The 25,018-nt window shown below is 43.3% G+C and overlaps 1 protein-coding gene and 1 long non-coding RNA gene across 2 annotated transcripts in view; one reads left to right on the plus strand and one right to left on the minus strand.

Annotated features, from left to right (window-relative positions):
- Window positions 1-3,882: 3,882 nt before the first annotated feature.
- The window catches only part of abcc1 (ATP-binding cassette, sub-family C (CFTR/MRP), member 1), a 26,472-nt gene continuing 5,336 nt past the window's right edge, over window positions 3,883-25,018 (minus strand). Inside the window, exons 6-31 of the mRNA XM_034894163.1 lie at window positions 24,317-24,378; window positions 23,421-23,552; window positions 22,778-23,005; window positions 21,091-21,268; window positions 19,889-20,050; window positions 19,565-19,657; window positions 18,847-19,050; window positions 18,410-18,556; window positions 17,856-17,943; window positions 17,142-17,211; window positions 16,373-16,499; window positions 15,531-15,707; window positions 14,655-14,822; window positions 13,690-13,864; window positions 13,389-13,446; window positions 12,471-12,597; window positions 11,960-12,167; window positions 10,993-11,303; window positions 9,992-10,191; window positions 9,751-9,877; window positions 8,616-8,717; window positions 7,556-7,702; window positions 6,941-7,099; window positions 6,509-6,675; window positions 5,222-5,416; window positions 3,883-4,475 (exon numbers count right to left, since the gene is read on the minus strand). Of these exons, the coding sequence (XP_034750054.1) occupies window positions 4,367-4,475; window positions 5,222-5,416; window positions 6,509-6,675; window positions 6,941-7,099; window positions 7,556-7,702; window positions 8,616-8,717; window positions 9,751-9,877; window positions 9,992-10,191; window positions 10,993-11,303; window positions 11,960-12,167; window positions 12,471-12,597; window positions 13,389-13,446; window positions 13,690-13,864; window positions 14,655-14,822; window positions 15,531-15,707; window positions 16,373-16,499; window positions 17,142-17,211; window positions 17,856-17,943; window positions 18,410-18,556; window positions 18,847-19,050; window positions 19,565-19,657; window positions 19,889-20,050; window positions 21,091-21,268; window positions 22,778-23,005; window positions 23,421-23,552; window positions 24,317-24,378 (3,921 nt within the window). The 3' untranslated portion in view covers window positions 3,883-4,366. The remainder of the gene's footprint in view (window positions 4,476-5,221; window positions 5,417-6,508; window positions 6,676-6,940; window positions 7,100-7,555; window positions 7,703-8,615; window positions 8,718-9,750; window positions 9,878-9,991; window positions 10,192-10,992; window positions 11,304-11,959; window positions 12,168-12,470; window positions 12,598-13,388; window positions 13,447-13,689; window positions 13,865-14,654; window positions 14,823-15,530; window positions 15,708-16,372; window positions 16,500-17,141; window positions 17,212-17,855; window positions 17,944-18,409; window positions 18,557-18,846; window positions 19,051-19,564; window positions 19,658-19,888; window positions 20,051-21,090; window positions 21,269-22,777; window positions 23,006-23,420; window positions 23,553-24,316; window positions 24,379-25,018) is intronic.
- Window positions 14,217-19,330, plus strand: LOC117958014. The gene is made up of 3 exons (XR_004659639.1): window positions 14,217-14,226; window positions 14,472-14,478; window positions 19,199-19,330. It is a non-coding gene; the product is annotated as an uncharacterized LOC117958014 (long non-coding RNA).

Genomic DNA, 25,018 nt, shown 5'->3' on the forward strand with positions numbered 1-25,018 from the left:
CACTCAACCAGAAGTCGGCCATTTTTAATCTATTTTGTTTTGTCAGCCCATCTCCCGATGGAGGGTTCATTGGATATGATTCATATTTGGTTGGTTTAATCCACTGACTACTGTGACTGTAAATTGCGAATGAATAATCGTTAGCCGCAACAATGAGGTCATAGGTCATGTCATTTTAGGCCCTTAAAACCCTCCTAGAGGACTCAGCTGATCTTTCTTAAATTGGGTTGGCAGCATGCCAAGACTTCCAGGATGCCAAATTGCAAAACCTGTTCTTGTGGAATGAGGTTGCCGTGGTGAGGCGGGCAATTTTTACCATAAACACAGGAAGCGGTTGTTCCTTGACTTTAGATTGTCCAATGTGCATTCATAGTTCACGTGCATTATAACAGTCCTGTCCTGAGGATATCTACACGTTCTAAATAAATAGTAAAGTAAATATAAATATAAATACAGCACATTTACGTTCATATAGAGAGACGAGGTCCCGCCCCTTTCTTTTGCCTCAATGGGACCTATCTTTAAAAAAATAAATAAAAATCAACTGTGGTTAATGGGGAAAGATAAACTATTTTCTGGTCTGACTTGTGCCTTGGATTGAACATATGTTTTAAGATAAAAAATGACTTTACATGTCTAGAATGTCCCAGTGTGTTGCAAGATAGTTACGTAAAATGCTAGGGGAAAATATGTAATTAGTAATTAGTACATAAAGTCACTTACCCGCTTATATTGATATATTTTTCTGGTGACGTACTGTACATTGTTAGATGTACATTTTTGTTTTTTTGCTTCAGAATTTAATTTACCACTTTTGTCACTTTCCCCGATGTTTTTTCTCGCCACTTTTTTTTGACGTTCGCCACTTTTTCCATTGTTTTTGAAGCTTTTTCGGACTTATTTGTCACCTTTTCCAAAGTTCTTTTCGAGTGTTGGTATTCATCCATTTGTTTGAAGCAGGTATTGATAACAACAATGCTAGGAAGAATGAGTTTTATTTGATATAGTACCTTTTACAGAACAAACTCAAAGTGCTTCACAACGTCACAGGTCAGGTCATGTCAGCTGTTAAAACAATTTAAAAGCAATGTGTACATACAAAGACAAAATGAAAAGATTATAACATCCATTTTGTGTACATTCAATTCAATAAGTGACCTCATTAGAGTTCACATGAAAGAAAAAAACTAAAAAACTCAGAACAATAGTGGTTTTGTATAATCAAAACAGCTGATTTATTACACGCGTAGAACTGGAACCTAACCAGCAGCTTGCAGGAACACATAATAAATAAAGAGTCAGTGCTGCATGTAAAGTAACAGTCAAGGGGAATCTATCCAACAGATTCCCAGAGTTTGTGCGTTTGCAGTTTTGTACTGATGTATGTGTTGATGTTCAATGTTAGAGACCATCACTGCCTGGGCCGGTGACATCATCAGTCTGACCGATGTTTCCGACCAACCAGCTGCTCCTAACACATTCCCATCTTGCTGATGACACTCCCCTCTCAGAAGAATCACTTCTAATGATCTTATTCTACACTGAGTGCCCTATATAGTATCAGCTAGCTTTGCTTTAGCTGTGTCCCAGTTCCATACTGTCTACTAATTAACAATGGATTGGAGTCCACTTTGCTGTCCTCTAGGACACCTGCTATACAGATAGGCTTGGGGATATTGGGGGCCCGAGCATGAAAGTGTGAGGAACCTAATGTTTTTGTGAAGAGGTTGGGATCAAATTAATTTGATGTTGACAAAATTAAGTGGAAGCATTGCTTTCATCTTAAAGAGCCGGCGCAGACCAAAGCCCGACGCAAGTGTCTTTGGTAGTTTAAGACCGGCGCACTTTCCCTTTCCCGTCCTTTTCAATTTCCCGTCCAGCGGCCACATCGTTAAAGTGCCATATACTGCTCATTTTAAGGTTCATGAATGTATTTTGGGGTTGTACCAGAATATATTTCCATGGTTTCTTTTTCAAAAAACACCATATTTTTGTTATAATGCACATTGATGTTTTAGTAATTAGTAACCGGACCCTGTTGTCCGCCATTAAACTAGCAAAAGCGGATTTGTCCATGACCTAAACGCACCTGCGCCAAGCACCTTAAGCTGTGCAATAGAGCCCTGTGTCTGAGCGTTTGACCCGCCCTCCTGAAGAGCCCGGTCTGCTCTGATTGGTCAGCTGGCCCACTCTGTTATGATAGGTCTACCAAATTGAAATAAGCCACTATGTGGACTGTGCCTGGTCAGGCAGCACCTATGGGCAGCACAGATGAGAAACTGGGCCGGCTTTCTCAGTCAGTGACATCACTAAGGAGGACTTTCAAACAGGGAGGTGGGCGAGTTAACAACAAACTGCTGTCTGTGCGAGAGACAGCTCCGTTTGGCGTGAAATGGTTTATTTTGGTACTTTATACTTCTATTATGTACACACACAAAACTATATAACACACTAAAAGAAGGCGAATAACCAAAAACAAAAAACACAATAGGGGCTCTTTAAGACTTTTCCCCTCCCCGCCTGACAGGAAGTCAGGAATCTTGAATATTATTGCGTACATTTTTTTATTTTACGCACACGTTTGAAGACTTTAGGATGCATAAAACTCAGAATTTTGCGGCCATGTTCTAGCACCCCCTTATTAGTTTTAGCCCTCGGCTACATTTTGGATGATTTAATATCCTCGTAGACTCAAGGAAGTTGGCGTACACAACAAAACCTGCGAGCATAGCAAGACTTTATTTAAGATTTGGTCCATGCGTGTTTAGCGCACTCCAATCGCGGAGGGCCTTGATTTATAGTTCCTTCCATATTCACAAAATCGGTTACACATATTGCTCTTAGTTTCATTTTTGGTTGGCGTAATCGTCCGACTGATTTGACCTTAAATTGCGAAATTTGGACATTTCGAGCGATGATGTAATAGGTCATGTGACAAACATGGAATTTTAGGCTCTTTACTGGTATGAAACATTTTAAAATTCCTCCTAGGGGACTCCACAGATCTTCCTTAAATTGGGCCAGCAGCATGTCAAGACTTTTGCGGTGCCAAATTGCAAAGCCTTCGGATTCTCATGGAACGATGTTGCCGTGGCGAGGCCGGCTATTTGCACGTTTCACCATAACACCGGCGGTTGTAGCTAGTCATAGGGTTAGGAAATCCACATCGCTGCTTGCAGAATTAATTTAATTTCTCATTTGATAAAGAAAATAGACAATAGTGCGATGCGAGCCTAATCCATTTAATTGAGTGCAGACCACAGATTGTATATTTTCCTGGGAAGTATGTTGATTTCTTGAATACTAACTGTAAATTATAGCTTACCCACAAAAGATCAGTATACAGAGTGTACTGTATACAGTTATTATGTAGTATGGAATTGGGACAAAGCAACTGTTGAGCTTCCTACTCTGTTTGGACAATAACAACATCCATACGTCCATGTGAATGCGCCGTCAACGTTAGCAGCATCCCAAATCTAGTTTAGGGCGGTCTTTGGCACAAAATGGTTTGTTTATACAGGAACACCGCCTTTCTGTCCCCTCCTGACTTTGGCTGCACAATTAATTGCAAATTTGAAATCGCAATTCGGACTAGAACAAAATCCAAATCGCCGGGGGGGATATTTGGTAATGGCAAAATATGTGTCAAACCATTCTGAATGAAGTGTTGCGGTGCTGCAGAGACGTCCTGGCCTACAAATCAGATCCTACAGACTAAAGAAAAACATCTTTGTTTGGTACAAAAATCACACTATAATCATTTTCAATGAAAATGGAAATAATGACACACAAAAAACACGATCATTCCCTCCAATATCATTAATAATATTGCAATATCGGTCAAAAATAATCGCTATTAGATATTGCGTGCATCGTGCAGCCCTACTAATGACCTCGGCGCTGGTTACCACAACCAGAAGTGAACTGTATCTGAGACAGACTGCACGGACTGCTGTCTGTGGAGAAGTGAAACCCCCCCGCCTTGATCGAGCACAGGTACTAATCTGTGTCAAATTAAATCTATGTTCAATATGTCCTTTGATAGGACCCAACACCCCCTGGTCCATGGCAGTAATGGCCGTAAAAGGTGAAAGGAGTGGGAAGAAACAGGGGGTACATAGACCTGATCTGGACCCCCATCCATGGGGGGTTAAATGAGGACTGTGTATGGTGGAGTGGATCAAATCAAACCCGTTCTCATCAACAAACTTGCTCGCATAATCACGCAATCAAAATCTTAACATTTCCCCTACTTTATCTGCGTCTCAGTCTGAAACTGGGACGTCCACGTCGGAGAGCAGAGGAGCTGGGGGGGGGGGGCTCACAGGAGCAGCTGAACCAACAGAGGGAGGCCCCGCCTGCCTTATACCAGACCAGCGTCCTTGGCCATCTTGTAAAAGGCTCCTCTCTGAGCGATGAGGTTGGAGGGAGAGTCAAACTCTGCCATCTCTCCCTTGTCCAGCACCAGGACCCTAGAGGGGCCAGAAAAATGATGAAATTCACTCTGTATGAACAGCCCCCCCATGTGAACCCAGGGTTGTATAACCCATGTTTGACATCTCCACATGACATTTAAATAAATCCATTATTTATCTTGAGAGACAAAGCCGAGCTACTGAGAGAACAGAATCCTTGACCTGGTGGCTGTGTAAACTGGCACACAAAGAAATACATATAGAGTTGTAATGTAAATACAAATACTTCTTTGCTGTACTACATTACAAGTATAACTTTCATGTATCTGTACTTTCTAATCTGGAAAATGTGACTTTTACTCCACTACATATGCTAAAAGAAATGTGACTTTTACTTCTTTACATTTCCCCTTTAGTGTCTAGGGTACTGGTTACTTGCAAAAAGGGTTTTTATACATGAATGGACGCACACAAGCACGCACAAACGCACGCAGCCTTCTCTATAATTTTTTAGTGTGTTTCAGAGAAAAAAATAGTACTATAAAAGAATGTAATGACTTTTGCACTTGACAATAAGAACGTACTACAATAAAATAATTAAAAAAATAGAGTAAGATAGAGTAGATAAAATAGAGTAATATTCTAAAAGGTGACTTTACCTGCTACCCAAGTAATTTTCTTGTAAGATAGTTATACTTTTACTCAAGTATTGCTTTCAAGTACTTTATACAAGACTGAATACACAGGCATTCACATAGTAAAGCATTCTGTAACGGCATGTGTTTATGTGTAGCGTACGGTACCTGGTGTAGTCCATGATGGTGTTCAAACGATGAGCTATCGTTAGGACGGTGCAGTCCTCAAACTGAGAGCGGATGGTGGACTGGATCAGGTTGTCTGTCTCCATGTCCACGGCTGCTGTGGCCTCATCTAGAACCAGGACCTTGGTCTTCCTCAGCAGAGCTCTGGCCAGGCACAGCAGCTGGCGCTGACCCACACTGCAGAGAGAACACAGACAGACGTTAGCATCTCAGCACACAGAGACACGCTCTGGGCTCAGGTCCCAGTCCTCGCTGGTCATCATGGTCAGGTTAGACAGCCCCTGGTCCTCTCTGAGTTGGGTGTTTCTGACCTGTGGAGGGCTCGGCTGTCCACCTGCGGAAGCACGTGTCCATGCTGATGGGAGCTTGCTGTGTGTACAGGAGTCTGAATGAATGCTACAGAGCTGGTAACGCATTACTCAGTGACTTCATCAGAAATATCTGATTAGGAAGTGTTGACTGTCAGTTTTCTTTCTTTTCTTAAAGTGCCCATATTATTAAAAATCACTTTTTCTGAGATCTGGGCTGTTATTTTGTGTCTCTGGTGCTTCCACACGCATACAAACTTTGAAAAGACTACCCATGCTGTTTTGAGTGAGAGCCGGTTTCTGAATGTCTTCTGTCTTCAGTCTCTGGGTGAGCTGTTCATCTGCTTTCTGCATCACTAGCTGACACAAGGTGGCTAACCGTAGCATGCTAGCTCGTTCTCAATGGGAAAACAGTGCTCCAACAGCCAGTAGTTGAACAGAATCTCCAAAAGAACTACTTCCTGTCCCTGTTATACAGGTATTCCACAAGTGTCCCTGGTCTAGAGGAAGTCTCCCAGCTGATCTTGCCTTGGACTGACCAAAGCTGGAGAAAGAGTTGTCTAGCTGATGGATCTTACCGAGCTACTGAGCATGTGCAGCTCCCAACAAAGATAGGATAGAAGGGAGATGTCTCACTCTGGAGCTAAAACTAGGGAGATGTCTCACTCTGAAGCTAAAACTAGTGAGAGGTCTCACTCTGGAGCTAAAACAGAGACCTAAACACACAGGGTGAAAACAGGATCTGCAGCAATGTGCTGTACAACAAAAATATGTTGTTTTTAGAAAATGAAATAATGTAAACCTATTCTGGTACAACCTCAAAATACAATTAGGAACCTGAAAATAAACAGAATATGGGCGCATTAATCAAGCAGAGAATGAGTGTCTGGATAATTGTTGCCATTCATAATTCATATATAGCATTTTGTAGTTTGCATAGCAGTATGTAAAGCAGTTATACCTGAGGTTCTCTCCTCCTTCACTACACTCATGGTTGAGTTTGTTTGGCAGGCCGGACACAAAGCTCTTGAGATGGGAATACTCCAGAGCCCTCCATATTCCCTCATCAGAATAGCTGTTAAAAGGATCCAGGTTCATCCTCAGAGAGCCTGAAAACAGCACTGGGTCCTGGGGAGAGGGGAGAGGGGTGTATGTCTGTGCGTCACATCATGGCACCAACTGTTACGTCATCCCGAGTTCTCAAACAAGAGACAAGTTAACTGTGTCTGTCAGTCTGAGAATACAAAAAGCTAGGCCATACTATACGTGTGCAGTGTCTCGCAGCATTAACAACATTTCTCAGTTTCCAGGGGGCTGGTATTGATGTCCATCCCCAGCAAAACATTCAGATGCCATCCTACACCATGTCCCTGTGCGTCCTCCCTGCACTGACCTGTGGTATGATGGTGATTCTGGAACGCAGTTCATGGAGGCCCAGCTGAGCAATGTCCACCCCATCAATGAGGATGTGGCCCTCAGCTGCCTCGATGATCCGGAACAGCCCCAGCATCAGGGAGGATTTCCCCGCTCCAGTGCGCCCCACAATCCCCACCTGATGGGTAGATGGAGCAGCCAATGTTATTGCACACACACATATAGTATCTTGTACTTTACACACAAATGTAATGTACAGACATATACTGTACTTTAAACACATACACTGTACTTTACACAAATACACTTTACACACATATGCTGTACTTTACACACATAATGTACACACAAATATACTGTCTATGCGGACATACTGTATACACATACACAGACTGTACACACACATACTGTATCCACATAAACTGTACTGTACACATATTTTCCTATGCACACACACACACACACACACACACACACACACACACTGTATACTGTATACTGTACACAGACACACATCAACACAGATAGAAGGCACATACACCACCACACCCACTCCCTCATCGGTTCACCCCCCCAAACAAAGAGGCTGGTGTAACTAGACCCCTGGCTTCAGTGCAGTAATGTGAAGGCTGACCTTCTCTCCTTTGTTTATTTTGATGGTGATGTTGTGGATGGCGAGATCCAGATCGTCGCGGTAGCGCAGGCCCAAGCCTCGGATGTCGATGCAGCCGTCCGTGGGCCACCCCGGGGGGAGGCTGGAGGGCTCGTGCTTCCACTCCGCCTGGAGGACAGAGGATACATTTAAACAAGTTCACACCCCTCTCCTGCACTCTCCACACCTTTATTTCTATCATATATAGAGCTGGAAAGAGTGGAGAAACAGTGGTATCATCAGCTTTCACTTCAGTAAAAGCACAACACTACAACACGGAAAAATATTTCCAAGTAAAACTCTTGTATTAAAATCTTCCTTAAAAGAAAAAGTCTTTCCGTGAGGAATTCTAAGTAATGACAACAACACTGTCGGTGCGTCCACATGATACAAGCCCCTTATGACATCATAAAGGTCAAGATTCCAGATAGGCCCATCTGAGCTTTCATTTTCTCAAAGGCAGAGCAGGATACCCAGGTCTCAGTTTACACCTATCACAATTTCTATCCACTGGGGGGCCATAGGCAGGCTGGGGGAATATTAATGGAATATTAAGGAATATTAAGGAATATTAATGTTAAAAAACTCATATAAAGGGACATTTTCATGCCTTTAAATTCTTCACACAGTACATCAGATGTATTCCATTATATACCTATGGAAGAAACACAATTCTACACTAACTTTCTAGTAATTTTACAGTTTGTGCCATGTTGTGAGATTCCATAGTGACGTACAGAATGTGAATGTGCTTTTGTGTGCAGCTCTAAGGTCATCATCGGGATCATGTGATCATCTTGGAGTTGGGACTGTGCTGAGAAGTCACTATACAATTTCTAGCTGTCATTTGAATGCACGGTAAATCATGCATGTATCCTATTCATACTATCTATACGAAAAAATAGGAATGTTTCCACAGTATCCTGTGGCTTGAATTATAAATGTCCCATCCCAGCACCATGAAGAAGTTCGGAGCCAAATAAATCCTCCCTCCAAAACCACAACTATGCAATAGCTGGAATTGTTCTGGTTTATTGTGTACCTCCTTCTCCGTGTCACTGTACTCCTTGACTCTTTCCACAGCCACTATGTTGGTTTCCACATCAGACGACATCCTCACCAGCCAGGTCAGAGAGGTGGTCAGCTGCACATGGGACACAGGGAAGCCAAGGAAAGAGTCTAAACAAAAACTCTAATATACACACTATCACAGTTCCCAAGTTGTAAAAACAGAATTTCACCAAATACAATGGAGGTGAATAGAATTTAGATTGCAGATCGACTGCATCTGTTTAACCCTCCTAACCCCAAAAGCCACCGGCAGGTTGGAAAAAGCATGCTTTGTTTAAAAGTTGCCATTGAAAAACCACTTACCCTAGAAAGAAGCTGAAAAAAGATTTTTTTTTTTTGGATCCTCAAAATGTAAAAAGCTTGCATTGAACATGTCCTTTTTCAAAAGTTAGCATGTTCAAGTAGCTGTAGAATGCATAAAACTCTCCAGGTAGGGCGCCCAGATAGCTCAGATGGTAGAGCGGGCGCCCATGTATAGAGGTGTACTCCTCTACACAGCGGGCCCGGGTTTGACTCTGACCTGCGGCCCTTTACTGCAGGTCATTCCCCCCCTCTCCCCTTTCATTTCTTCAGCTGTCCTGTCAATAAAGGCCTAAAATGTAAGTAATGATTGAAGAAAAATCTTCAAGATTTTTGAGGCATGGTCATGTGATGAAAATTCATCCAATCGGTGGCTGAGATTGAAAGCCTCAGCACAAAATCAACAGCCTAGTGGGAAACAGTAGTGGAACAGATATCCAGATCCTTTACTTCAGTAAAAGTACTAATACCACACATTAAAAATACAATTAAAAGTCCTGCATTGAAAATGTTAGTTGAGTAAAAGTATGGTCAGGGAAATGTAGTTAAAGTATTAAAAGAAAAAGTACTCAATGTAAAATAAGCATAGACATACACACAGATAGTTCAAAATGTGTACAGATAACACACCCCATGGCTTAAGAAAGTCGGCGGGTATGTTGATGCAAAGTCATGATTCACGTTGAGGAGATACAGAGTGATGTATGTATACTTTACGATGTAATATTTCAAAGCATCCTATAGAACAGGTTTTTAACCTTGTGTGTGCCCCTGAAGAAGATGTGAGCTGGAGTATGAGGGTTTACCTGAAGGGCATAGGAGATGGACAGCCCCATGATGCCGGGACTCAGGTTCTCTCTGGCTATGACCGCAAACAGAGCAGCAAATGACACAATGCAGTTCCCTACCAGCTCCAGGCGAACAGCCAGCCACCTGCACAGACACACATTCAGTGACAAAAGCCCAAAAGAAGACCATTTGAAGTGATCAAAAGAACTCTTAAGAATCGGTTTAAATCTAAACATGAGTGGTATAAGAGCCCCTTACCTGTTGGCTACTATGCTGGGGTAGTAGGCCTTCTGGTTGTGGTCCACACGCTGGTCACTCTCTCGGATGAAGCGCTCCTGTTCACCGAAGGCTCGAATGACGGAGGTGCCCAGCAGTGTCTCATTGAAGTGGGTGTAGATGGGGGAACGGCTGACTGACTCCAGGCGCTTCAGCTGGCGAGATGACGCCACGTAAAACCTCTGGACAGAGGAAGGACAGAGACGTCTGACTACTTCAGTCACATCAATTAAAGAGCCCCTTTTGGGGTTTTCCCCTTCTTTTGGTGTGTTATATAGTTTTGCGTATGTATGTAATAGATGTATAAAGTACAAAAAAACTAAAACATTTCACTCCAAACAGAGCCGTCTCTCCCACAGATAGCAGTTTGATCTCAACTCGTCCACATTCCTGTTTGAAATTCCTACAATAGTGATGTCACTGATTGAGAAAGCCGGCCCAGTTTCTTCTATGTGCTACCCATAGGTTCTGCCTCACCAGGCAAAGTCCACCTAGTGGCTTGTTGGAATTTTAATTCAAAAGGCCGAGGGAACTTTATCAGGATGCTCCTGATCCATGAAATAACTGGCCTTTAATAATAACCATCTGCCTGCCTCTATGGGAATTTAACATAAGGGGGGGGGGGGGGGGGGATACCTGTATTTTAAGGAAGAACATTTATTAATTTACAATAAATTATTCATTCAAAAAGAAAATTGGTGTCCAGAGATGTTGGATTTTTACTAATTGTTTTTAATTAAGGCCTTTGGATCAATTTCCAAAAGATGATTTTAAATTTACTTTAGCAAATGTATGCAAACTTATGAGCAGCACTACACAGTGCAGCCGGAAGTGGTAGGACAGTGAAACTTTTTTAAAGTTTCACTGTCTTTTTTAAAGGATGTGTACATCCTTATCGAAGACCTTTTTACACATGGCCCCCCAGGTTTCTGGGACCAACATGTACGAAAAGAAGGTTGACCATCCAAAGATTTCCAACTAACCTGCACATAAAAGTAAAGCAGGCCGAGAACAGGAATGATGATAGCTAAGAGCGGTGTTGCGATCAGGATGATAACACAAGAACCCAACACGTTTAACATCGAGCCCATGAGCATCTTAATAATGCTGGGGATCACGGAGTCAATGGTGTCCATCTCCTTGGCAAAGCGGTTGACCAGGTTACCGCTGGGGGTTCGCTCAAAAAAGGACATGGGTGAGCGGAGGACGTCATACAGCATGGACTGGTGGAGGCAGCGGGACGCCAGGATGCCCCCAATGGACGTGGAAAGGGAGTAGCCAAAGACTGCCACACCTACAACACAGCAGAGACCTGGGTAAGATCATTTGAACATGCTGCAGTGTTGGGACCATGGTGAGTGGACCTTGAGACCCTGGAAGAACACTTTGACATTATATTTTGATGCCTGTTGAGAGCAAAATAAAAAAGCTAGATCTATGAAGAACGCTGTGCTCTTGAAGAAGTAATGTTGTGCTCTATGAACAATTTATTCAACAAATGGTTGTATAGGTATGAATTGGGATGACACGGCTAAAAGTCACCCCTGAAAACATGGCAAACAAGCCGAGGAGGAGCTCCCAAACGGTCAAAACACAAAATCCAGAAGCAGCCAGTCGTAGCTACGTAGCGCGAAAGGAAACCCCAAAAAGTGTGCTGCTGTTAGCTGGAAACGTAGCCGAACGTACTTCACAGCACCTCGTGTTTTTATAAATGTAGCTGTAGACTTCATTAGGTGTGGCTTCATTTTGGCAAGTCTCCAAATTGATACAGTGGTAATGCTTGACTCTTGCTCAGGGACACTTTGCTGCTGTACTGCAATGGGAATCGAACCCAGGTCTCCCACGCCAAAGGCATGTGTCATAAACCACTGTGCCATCCCCATACATTTCAGTTGAAATAGTTACAAATGCAGCTATTTCAAGATGCACAAATATGCATCCCCCTCTTACCCTGGGACAGGCCGAGAGCTCCGTACACCCCGAGTCTCATCATTCTGTCGGGCTGAGTGCCGTTGACCACGGGGTCGTCGGTCCACAGGCTCAGCCAGTAGTTGGAGAAGAGCGAGGCCAGGTGATGGGCGAGGAACAGCAGCAGACTGATGCAGGACAGAAGCGCTCCGATGGCTTTCAGATACGCCCAGAACACAGACAGCTTGACCTGGGAAGAACAGCGGGGATTAGGGCTGGGTAGCGTTTAAAATTGTTCCATGCCGGTCCCAATACCTTGCCTTTTATTCAAATTCATAAAAGAAATTGCAACATTACGGCACAAATCCATTTGTTTATGTTGCAGCTCCGACAACGCGAGCCGCGTCTCTGTGTAACGTAGAGTTTTTCCTGTGGGTCTCTTTGACGTGTAACGTTATACAGCCAATCACAAACATTATTAGATCTTGGTAGAAGCATGCCGCGTGCTGATTGGCTGCTGGGATGTGGCTGAGCATGTCAAGCCTCTGCCTACCTGTCCAGTGCTGGCCTTATCAGCCTCCGTCAGCTTGCCCACCTCGGGGTCCTTGGCTTTCTTGCTCAGCACCTTGTTGTCCTCAGCCGTCTGGGACGGTTTGGACACACTGCTGACACCCGGACTGCTGCTTACACATGGGGCAAAGAAGCAGGTGATGCATTGAAGATGACACAATTAACCTTTTGGGATAAAAGCGTATGGACTTTTCTGGGAAAATTACAAAATAGTTTTAAACTTTTGTTAGTTACAGTTTTTTTGTTTCCCCTGATTACCAAGACTTGGAAGAACAACTTTAAAAAGCCAAAAGTCATATTCCTTATTTTTTGTGTGATATCAATACAGTTTTGTGAGATTTAATGTCCGTTTAGTCTTTCCTTCTGTCTTTATATTTATAACAGTTTACACATTCATGTTGCATCACTGTAGCGTGCATATCCTGAAAGAAAAGGTTCTCCTGAAAGAAACGTCTAAAACTTGATTGTGCATAACAGGGTTGAGTGTATACGAGCATTATTACACTGTCACATTATGACAATGTCTTGCAGGAGGCTCATTCTGTAAAATACTAATCGTTCACAAATTTAATGTGCAGAGCCAAACAAAAAATGAATTCCCCCCCCTAACAGGTATTGTGTCTTCATCCAAAGTCTGATATATTTCTCTATGCCTATTCTCTATGCCTAAGATATACTGTCTATAACACACTGAGGGACTGTACCCAGGTAAAGAGTGGGGTGGGGGGGACCCGAAATGGGGGAAGGTTTTGTGTTTTTGTTGCTATTTTAGCCTCTCCAGATAGAGAGAGAGAGAGAGAGAGAGAGAGAGAGAGAAAGAGAGAGAGAGAGATGGAAAGATAGAAAGATAGATAGATAGATAGATAGATAGATAGCTCCATTGCTGTTCAGTTTTACTCACCCAACAACAGTTGCACTGCCGTTCTCTATTCCTTTGGTTCCACTCTTTGGCACAGGTTCTACATATAGGAAGGAAACAAAAAATATGATAACATGACTGATCCTTAAACATTATCTCAATCCACTGCAGCGAACAAAGATGCAAAACATTCTTAATGTTCATGGAGTACATTTCCTCATTCAAGCATTGCAATGAAAAACCTAACTTTGTTAATACAAACGTACATAAAAAGAAATGCTCTATATTTAAATGTACAGTCCCAATATGAATGTCAGTGGAAAGTGCACTGTGCCTGCCTCACCGTTGTCATCAGCGTGCTCGACCGCAGCGTATGTCTGCATAAACTCGGCGAAGGCTCTCTGGGTGGCCATGAGATCCTGGTAGGAGCCCATCTCTGTGATCTGGCCCTCCACCAGGACCAGGATCAGGTCGGCCTGGGGCAGGTAGCTCAGCCCATGGGTCACCAGCACACGAGTCTGCACACATCCAGTTTTAACATGCAAGTGTGTAAAAAGGGCATTCCTGTACCATTTTAATTTCAGTAAATTATTACTGTATCATGTTCCATGCCAGCGTTAACAAAATCATTTAAAAACCTTCAAAACTGTATTACCATACACAGATATCAACAACCTAGTCTTACATCGCCAGACCTTCTTACACAGCGCCGTGGAGGAAGGTCTGGCTAGTCGACACAGCATTTCGAAACGGGAGAAAAAAATGCTCTGGCACAATTGTCAATCTACTGACAATCAATATACTGTTCACGCTGCAGGAAGGGGCGGTAACGGTCTGAAATCCACCAGGTGCGGGATTAAGAAAACAGTCCAGCACAGGGGTCTACATTAGACTATAATTATTGTTCTTATTATCTGGAATCTGGCTTGAGCCTCAACCAGGCTGTGGTTATAAACATTTAACCAGGAGGTCTTCATCCTAACACTTCCATTTCCTCTGATGTTGGATGATAATGAGATAAACTTCTATAAATGTTGGTATTACATAGCATTTTGTTATTACATGTCATATTGCAGACATCCATATTTTTCTCTGGGAACATTTGGTTCTCTGTGCTTCCTGTAGGTTATAAGTTGAGTTTTCATTTTGCAGACCATTTCACATGGTGTTGTTTCACATGTCTATGCTCATACTATATCTGCATATTACTACAACATTAATCAGTGTGAATAATCAGCAAGAAGCAGCAAAGTGAAAATAGGAGCTGTTAAGGTGCATCGGGAGGGATAGGCTTGAGATCATACACACCTTTTCCTTCAGCAAGCCCTGAGGGCCGATGACTTTATCAAAGATATGTTTTCCTACATGAGCGTCAACGGCAGACAGCGGGTCATCCAGCAGGTATACAGCGCGGTCACAATAGACCGCCCTGGCCAGGCTCACCCTCTGCTTCTGACCGCCAGACAGATTCACTCCCTGGACAGAGAGGACAGACACAGAGAGAAACAAGGCAAAGGTACCATGTTACTTAAAGACTGTTGTGCCTTGTTTTGTGTCTATGTATGTTTTTTTAAGTGTTTTAAGTGTAAGTTTTTAAGTGTCTAAGTGTCCTCTTATTTCTTTTCAGTGTCTAGAGCTGACAGAGGAGGTAGCAGTTCATCTTCACCACACACACACACACACACACACACACACACACACACACACACACACACACACACACACACACACACACACACACACACACACACACACACACACACACACACACACACACACACACACACACACACACACACACACACACACACACACACACACACACACACACACACACACACACACACACACACACACACACACACACACACACACACACACACACACATCTTTGTTGTCTGGTGGCTTTAGCACTAGCGATCTCAGAGCTGTTTCTGGTTAAACAGAAAGGTCCATCTCTGAAGGGATCCTTCCTATAATGTTGTCAGACACTTATATTAATAACCGGAGTCTGTAGGGGTCTGTAGTGCCTGTGACCCCCCAAGCTTTGAGAAAATGGCCATAAGCATCAGAAAGCCCACTGTGTTATTGTGTTAAAAGCATCATTGGATACACATAGCAGGCACATAGCACGTGTGCCCCTCTGCAGGTAAGACAGATGTGTGTGTGATCCTGAAAGGATACCTTCTCTCCGATCTCCGTCTCGTCTCCAGCAGGAAGGATCTCCAGGTCCGGCTTCAGGGCACAGGCCTCCACCACACGCTGGTACCAGGCCTCCTTCCTCTCCTGACCAAACATGATGTTGTCTTTCAGGGTGGAGTTCTGGATCCAGGCCTGCTGGGAAACGTAGGCCACCGAACCCTGCAGGGTGACATACAACAGCACACACGCGTAAATGTCCACTGGCATTCTGCAGCTGATGAAAAGCAGTCAGACAAAGAAGAGGAAGAACCCCTCTGTTTTAAAGTCCTCAGAGCCCTTTGGTGTGTCTGAACATGCATCCAACATATTATTAGCAAATATAAATCAGTCTATTTGTGAAAAAAACAAACATGATAGACTAAGTGGCCTAAAGGTAAGGTTGCCATCCACAGATACACTTCACTTTGCTACATGATCTATAAAATCATGACAAGAAATATTTTAATAGCTTAGTATTCTATGCATATATATATATATATATATATATATATATATATATATATATATATATAGGGAGCCATCTCTCTTTCAGTTTGGGGTCCTTGGCTTAAAAAACACTGAAGACTCTGGTTTAGACTTTATAGCAAATTATCTAAATCCTTATGGAAAAAATCTATGTGATTTTTACTTCCAGAACCATAATTTTGAGCTCTATACAGAGCTCCTTATAAAGAAGAACTGTGATGGAATACTAGTTGTCCAGGACCTGTGCTGCTTTAGGCCCTTGTACATCTCAAATTATTAGACTCCCTGTGTGTGTGTGTGTGTGTGTGTGTGTGTGTGTGTGTGTGTGTGAGTGTGAGTGTGAGTGTGAGATCAGCCACCTTGATAGCCACGCTTCCTTCCAGTTTGTCCATCTCTCCGAGCAGGGCGGAGAGCAGCGAGGACTTTCCCGAGCCCACGTGTCCCACCACGGCCACCAGAGAGCCTTCTGGGATGCACACATTCAGCCTGCAGACACATGGGGACACGCAACTCCACTCACTGCCAGGTGCCACACAACCGTTTTACACTTAATACAGAATATGACATGTAATAATGACTTCCTTTAAACCAATCTAAGTTGTTTGTACATTTATAAATAGTTACGCTGTAAACTTGCATTTCGACTTCTTTAGGAAGGAATGTCGGGATGGACAAGAGGAACAATAGCAACTCTTTCTGTTTTACAGATGGCTCAGGAGTGGTGTTTTAAGATCTAGAGATCTTTTAACTCAAATGTAGGTTTCGGTGATTTTTTGCACCGATCTGATACCACGTAATTTAGCCTTGAAAACAATCCATTAAAAGTAGTTAATTTAGGTTATTTTTCCATTATGATAAAAGAAAGTTGGCGTTCATTTTTTTGTTTGTTCATGTATTACAGAAAGTTTAAGCTGTGCCAGGTCAACACAATAATCATATTACATCTATACATATGGATAGTAGTATACAGCTGTTAAAACATAATAACATATATGACACACTGGTATCAGGTCAGTATTCAATGTTGGCCGAGACGCAAATTCAGGTATCAGAATCAGTATCGCAAAGCACTAATGTCAATCTCTAACAGTTACGCAGTGATGTCTCGTGAGGAAAGATGACACGTACCCGCTGAGTGCTGGGGGTTCAGCTCTGGACCAGCTGAAAACTCCATCCACTATGGAGATACTGTGTGTGGCTGGGAAAAAGAGAAAAGAGGGACATTCCATACCATATACTGTACATTCATTGTCCATCATGGATAACCCTGACCACTTTCTCCACCCCACAATGGATCTTTCTTCCACGTCATTAGAACCCAATAGTTTCAGTGATACAAATTTGAACTGTGAAATTAAGAATTTAAAAAAGCGATAAGACAGAAGCCATAGGGCTCTAAATCAAGTCAGAGCTAAAAGCTCACTGAAGATAGAAAATATGATATAAACAGCAAAGTTTATAAACAAGCCATCCTTCTATAACTGCAGTTTAAATTGAAGTGTGTGTGTGTGGTGTTGCACACCCCTATTATTCAGATAGGGGTGTGTAAATATATATATACTATATATGTAGGTTGTATATTTTATTCTAGACATGTTTATGGACATTCTCTTCATTCCTTTAAGTATTTCTTTCTTCAGTAGTTCTACTGGTATTTTCATCTTTTATCTTATTATCTTATAGTATGTGTGTATGTCCCTATAACTTGCTGCTTGTAACAGAGTAATTTTCCAACTTGGGATTAATAAAGTCTATCTATCTATCTATCTATCCATCTATCTATGAAAGAGGATCTACACAACACACTGGGAAAAAGAGAGTGAGGAGGGCATAAGAACTTACAGCCTGCTAGTGCTTTGTGCTCGACACTGTCTTCCTGCAGCTCCTCGTGGGAAAGAAACACTCTGAGCCTCTTTAAGGAAACACTGGCCTGAAGATGGACACAGAGGGAGGAAAAGACCAGCGGCCAGATGTAAAAACTCGTCTGCCAAGGTTCTCCAACAGAACAGCAGCGCCGGAACATTTTTGTAATCCTTATGAGAGGGATGATCAATGAGAAATCTATGGGGCTCATATTCAAAACAGACGTCACAAAGCGCTTCACAATTAAGGATCAAATTAAATAAAACTCTCTTGTTTTTTGTCTTGTAATTGAGGTGAACTGGCCCTTTAAAACAATCTGGTCGTGCACTGGGTTGGGGAGTCCTCTGTGTGTTGAAAAGCCAAGCATCCCAATGATGGCTATTTTTTTTATTTTATCCTGACAGTTGAATTGTATGACTGAAGTCAAACACTGGACTTCTCTACACCTCAGATTAAAAATCAAACATAAAGACAATGCTAGACAGTGGAACCAGGGAGACAGCTGAGCGTGGGTGAGTGCCGAGCACACCAACCTGCACCATGCTACTGATGACCATTGGCAGCATGTTGAGAGGAAAGCGTAGGATGTTGAAGAGTGCCAGTGACACAAAGGCCTTCTGGGCATCCAGCACGTTACGCTCGTCGATCAGCACGAACACTGAGAACGTGGACAGGGCAACCTGTGCAGTGAGTCAGCAGTGAGACATAAGAGACACAGAAAGAGATCAGGATCATTTCCCCTTCAATTGACGTGCAGTTTGTTTTGAATTGTAGACACTCTGTGACATTTGCGACCCAAAGACGAGACTGAAGACCCGAGGGGGTCTGTGCAGCACTTTGGCTTGACCTGTGCTATGAATAAAGTTGGATTGGATCTAGTGATTCCATCATGTTGTCCTGTGTGTATGGCTGCTGGTGTTGGCTTGGCTGTCTGGACTAGCTGAACTACATGATGCTGTGTTGGACTGACCAGGAACGGTGCACAGATCCAGGTGAAGGTGGACACTGCCCCCAGGTAGGCGGCCTTCTTCAGGACCCGCAGCTCACTCTCACGGATTTCCGACACCTTGTCCTTGAAGGCCAGCTCCCAGGCGTACAGCTTCAGCACCTTGATGCCATTCAGCATCTCATTCATCAGCTTGATGCGGTTGTCTTTGCTCTTCATCTGAGCCACCTGCTCAACACACGTGCACAACAGATTTAAAAACAAACAAATAAGTACACAATGCTCCAAACTGACACAAGGTTTGCTGTGCATCCTCGGTGCTAGCATCTTGGTTGAGTAGGGTCTGTATGTGTGTAGAACAGCCCAGTCTCCGGAGACGTCAAACACTAGAGGCACAGGCTGTGCACCAAATTACAACAAACCACTCCAGCCAATCCCAGACAAGATGGTTGAAGGAGGGGGTTGGAGGTTAGTGACAGTTAGTCAATTAGTCCTGCCAGTTACCGAAACATGGAGGGAAGTGCAGGCTTGCTCTGTTTTGTTTGAAATTTACTTGGAACGTCAACAGAAGTGACCATGCAGGAACTCATAGCGCACCTTTAATAATCTATGTTGAGTTTCATTCCAATGTTGATGCAACAAATAACATCCATAAATCTCCCCCAAATATTCAATTTTTGGAGGGTTGATGACTACTTAACGCCCCTATTTGTTACTGCCCTAGTGTGTGGAGAAGTCCCACCTGGTAAGTTTTGGTTTTCATGGCGATGACAGCATTAACAGGAACCATCAGAACCATCACTGCCACTCCAGCCAACACGGACGGACCCAGGTTCTGCACAGCAACAGATTTAAAAAAAAACAATGAAACACATTGAGAAGCATTTATGATTAACATAAGCACTATATCAGGCATATATTGATATGACATATGACCGGAGGCATTTCAAAATGCCCCGTTACTGCAGTGTTTTTCCTAGCCCAGAATCTGCTGATGGAAGTCTCCCTCATCATGGGGCAGCTGTTGGTTATGATAGTGAGCTCTATTGTTGCTCTGTAACCCTACCTGCCAGAGGAAGTAGAGGGCCAGCACCACCTGCAGAGGGGCCGACCAGATCATGTTGATGTAGGTGATGAGGTCCATGAAGCGCTGGGCGTCCACTGACATCAGGTTGACAATCTCTCCCACTGTGGAGGTGCGGCGCGCTGCGCTGCTTATAACCAAGGCCTGAGGGAGCAGATTCAGGGAGGGAAAGGTCCCTACAAAAGGTTAGAGTCCAACTGGGAATTCACAGCATGCACACAATAGCCTAAAACTCTAGACGCAGCCTTGCAGCAGCAAATGTGATCTGCAGCTAGGGTCAGTCTAGCAACTCTCCGTTGGCTTGAGAGCTGGAAAAACCAAATTCTGGTCAGGCCAATCACATGGTGTGTAGAGTCGGCGGGCGGGCTTAACGCATGGGTGGCACAGTTCCAACGGTTCTGCGTGAACTCCCTGCTACTCGAAAACAAAAAAGATGACTGCTGCTGCTGGAGAACAGTCTTTGGCCGCAACTCTGAAGACTTGGAGTTAAGCTCTGAAGTCACTCTTAAAGAAAAAAAGATGTGTTCAGAGTTTAAAGTTGAATCTATCAACCAATGTTGCTCTGGTTGGCTGAAGCCCTATCTTAGAGGGAATTTAAAAGACAACCGTTTATCCCGCCCCTCGGATTGAGCCCAGCCAATGGAGAGTTCCCAAACCCAACATTTTAACGTGGGTCTGGCTGGTCAGGCTATGCAAACACCTGACCAGGACAATAGTCAGGCCATTCATAGAAGGAGGTTCAACGTTACTGTACAATGTTTTATTCAAAATACCATGAGGGCCAAATCAGCAAAGTAAAGGGCTGTAAAAATGAACATGATGATAATGAGTTGACGCAAATTCCTTTTAACCCCACTAATTCTTTGGATGCCCGATTAACGTGCGTTCTGTGATTTTGGGCCTCGGGCCACTCCGTTTTGGAAATCAGAAAGCTGCAGCAGAAACGTTGTGGACAGCGTTGTAAACTAGGTGATATTTCAGTCCCTCTTAACGACTTTATTTTAAAAAAGGGACCTAGCGACAAATTTAACAACTTATTCAGACCAACGCGAGTGAAAACAGAGGCAAGAGTAGCAGTAACTGGACTTATCCAGTTTATTGCTTGCCATTCCTTTGTTTCCATAGTCATAAGCAGAGAAAGAAATTTGAAAATGACTTTGAAGTAGCATTTAAATGGCCCGTACCTTCCTGTAGACCGCTCCGATGATGGCAGTGCGCAGACGCATCCCTGAGACAAAGCACACGTGGAAGTACTTCTGGAGGATGAGCGACTGCACACAGGTACATATGAAGAGTAGAGCGGTGTAGAAGTAGCCCTGCCAGGAGGGGGCGCTGGAGTCATTGACGAAGCAGATCAGCAGCCTGGACAGGAGCCAATGAGGAGAGTCAGCATTAGAGGACGAATTAAACTAAGCCACCATCACAACCTGCTCTGCACAACCCTTTCAGGAAGATTCTGAGCCATTTGGCAGGTAAATGGAGAACCGTGCTGATTCTGTGCTTAAAGTCTGTGTATCTAGTAACTACAATAGCTGACAAAAATGTCTTTGTCTCTTTTAAAAAGGCCCTGTCTTTGTGTGTGCAAAGTCTCTGCATTTTTTATTACCACAACTTTACAGACACGTCTCTGCTGGTTGGGTATCACCTGGGACACAACCAATAAACCAGAGAAAACATATCTCAAAGCCGCTGATGGTTTCCGAGGCAACGTGTCATTCAACCAGGAAACCCTAGCAACACGGTATACACCGTTAAGAGAGTGAACCTGCTTCAGAGGTACTCCGCAGTCATGTCAACACTGTCCAGAAGGCATTTAAAAACAAAATTGATGGTCAAAAGTCACATTCTTGGCTCTCATTAGATCTGGCATTCATATTGGTGCAGCTTTTGCTTGTCCACACAGCCCTGGTTGGGAATCACTGACCAATGAGACTAGTTTAGACTGGGTTCCACAGTGCTAAATGAAAGGATAGACTCTTTTCCATTCTTAGGCCATATATTGCCAGAGAAACGTGCTGTCTTATCGTGTTTTTTGAATACGGATATCGTACAACTGATTGAAGAACTACTTAGTACTAAGATATGAAAGTAAACCTGCTCACTGCTGTGAATTATGTTTTTATGATTATTGTCCCTCAATCACACTGGGGTTGCAGCTGAAAGACTGAGGGCCCTATTTTGCACCCGGCGCAGCACGGCGCATAGCCCGACACATTGCTATTTTAAGACCAGCAGGGCGGTGTGTTCAGGCGCATTCTGGGCGTATCGCTATTTTGAGGCAGCGGGAAGTGAATGCGCCATTGACCAACAAAACCCTGGTAAAGTCAAAAGAGTAGCATTTCATTGTTATTTTAACAGAGCATTAGTAAAATGCTCCTAGGCTTATGCACAGTGTGCGCACACTATCCTTGTTACACACAAACAGCTGAAACACGTTTATTTCTGCCCACTATAAATAAGGACACAGTAAGAAAGCAAATGGATGGATTTACTGTACGCAAAAACAAAGGCCTTTTTTCATGCATATCTTGTTTCGTTTTGGGACAATCTGGGTCGATTGCATGGAAAAGAGCCAGTTGAGGTGGTTTGGGCATCTGACAAGGATGCTCCAGCTGGGACGAGGCCTCGGGGAAGACCCAGGACCCTATGTTAATTTACCGCTTGTGACCGCTTAGCGTGACTGTAGTTGTTAGTCAAACCAGACAAGAAAAAGATAACCTGGGTGTGTTGAACTGGCTTCATGGATCCTTGTGTTTAATTATCTTTATACATTAATGATTATTTCCATTGGATATGAATCAGATAATGCTACAAGGCAACTTCATCCTATTAAAAGGCTCTCTATGTTTGAGAAAAACGGAGCTTTCTCACCGGAGGATCTCAGGCCCAACGAACATGAGGACGTCCTGGATGATCTTATAGAGGCAGGAGATGAGGAAGTAGGGCCCAAAGGTTAGGCACAGTGCCCAGAACAGCGAAGGCTCCTTGGTTTTTGGGGATTTTTTTACAATCAAGATTTCAGACTCTTCAACAGCTTGGCCCTCTTTGCCCTCAGTGTGCGTGACCCGCTTGGGGGAGTACACCGTTTTCTGCTCTGTCCTGAAAAGAAAGAATGGGAGGAAAGGCAAACGGCTTCAATCAAATATTCTCAAATCAAAGTATTTTGTAGATACGAGATGCATTTGACCCTTTTTCTCCACTCGGTGGACCTCCAAAACTTGTAGTCCGAGATGAGATATCCACACAAACTCTTATTATAATAATAAATAAAAAGTGAAAATGATTTTAGGTGGAGTTATTACAGGTTTGTTGAGACCTCAGACCCAAACTTGCTTGCAAAAAGATTTAAGCCACACTTATATGCACCAAAGGAAAGCAACACATCCTTGTTTCCAAGTACATCAAATCTGGTGGATATCTACATGTTGGAGGTGGAGTTTCACCAGGGGAACAATGTTGAACATGTCTGTATATTTTCTTGCAGTCCCATTCTCTGCTATGCTGAACTCCTGACCTCTTGATCTTTTGGCACTCTGTGTTCCAGCGGCGCACCAGCTGAGGAACCACTCTCTGGGAGCGGTCCTCCAGGTTCAAAGACCACAGGTCCTTGTCCTCCAGTGGGCGTTTGTAGCCTGTCACCATCATCCTGGTAGAGACGAGGAGGGAGGGAGGAGAGAGGCATTTAAGCCCCGTGATACAATACAAAGGCTTTGGAGGGGCAGAAGAGACACAGCTAACACAGGACAGTCAGGTCTGGCCAAAAGAAAAGAAAAATTAATGCTTGTGTGATGTTGTGCTCAGTGTACTCCTGGACTATGTAACTTGGCCTGCTACAAACATGTATAAAATGCTATTACTCACTTCTAGACCACACTCTATAATTTAGAAGGACCCAACAATTCTAGTAATTCCCCCAAGACCAAGTAACTGGTGTGACAGTGACGAGGAAAAACTCCTTTTAGGAAGAAACCTGGGACAGAGCCAGGATCTTGGTAGGCGGAGTCTGACGTGGCCGGTTCGGGGGGGTGATGCACAGTGGTAACAATAGACTGTATATGGTCCAATCTGCCCCAAACTTCTCAAGCTTTGAAAAGGGTCCTGGCTGGAGGACATCTACATACCAATTGTTATACTTTGTTGTTATGTCCTCTTATAGCTGGTTGACCACCTCAATATTGTTTAGGAAATGAAAAAAAAAAAAAAAAGGATTGTGATGTTTTTGTATAACGGTATGACATGGCTGTGGCGGCAGGGTGAATTTTAATTTTATGTCATGAGACAGGAAGATATTGTAACTTAAATGTACATAGTCCAATCTGTAAGTAAGGAGTCTGAACTGTCATGCCTAAAGTTGTCATCTTCAGTTTACAATTAATCTCCCCAGCACTGGGATATTAATTGTTTGCTTACTTGGTGATCCACCAGAAGGTTATTCTAGAGAGGAAAGATGCTCCAGGCTCAGGGCAGGGATTCTGGAGACAAAAACATTACAGTTAGACCAAAAGAATTCTGCTGCGCGGATACTGATCAATGAATACGATTTTTTACTTGCATCTAGCTGTGCATCCATTTAAGATGGGCTGACTAGCAACTGGAAGTGCAGCAGTGGCTGTGACACACCGCTAATAAGCTATTCTTCAAAAAAAACAAACTCCTTCTCTGAGTCATATCTAATAACCATGACACAAACACACATTTTTACATTCAGTGTACCTTACATTTCCCCAAATAATATCATTATAACAGCCATAAATCAGCTTAGAGATCATAGAAACAGAAGACACTCCAGAACCACCCAGAGATCTACTATGTCTTTAAGGCTACATTTACACTGCTACGTTTTGGTTTTTAAGCGAGGTGTTAAACTAAAACTAATCTCTGTACAGAAGAATGAATCTCTGTTTAAACTAACACGCCCAAAGAGTCATATCTCATCAACATTCTGGTATACCGGGCATAAACAGGAGACACAAGAGAACGAGGAGGCACCAGAGAACAAGACGGGGAAGTGGAAAACAGCAGAGCAGGGGGAATGAGAGGGGAAAACAGCAGAGCACGGGGAATGAGAGGGGAAAACAGCAGAGCACTGGGGAATGAGAGGGGAAAACAGCA

This window comes from Etheostoma cragini, chromosome 15 (genome assembly GCF_013103735.1).
Source record: "Etheostoma cragini isolate CJK2018 chromosome 15, CSU_Ecrag_1.0, whole genome shotgun sequence".
In the NCBI taxonomy this organism is placed as follows: domain Eukaryota; kingdom Metazoa; phylum Chordata; class Actinopteri; order Perciformes; family Percidae; genus Etheostoma; species Etheostoma cragini.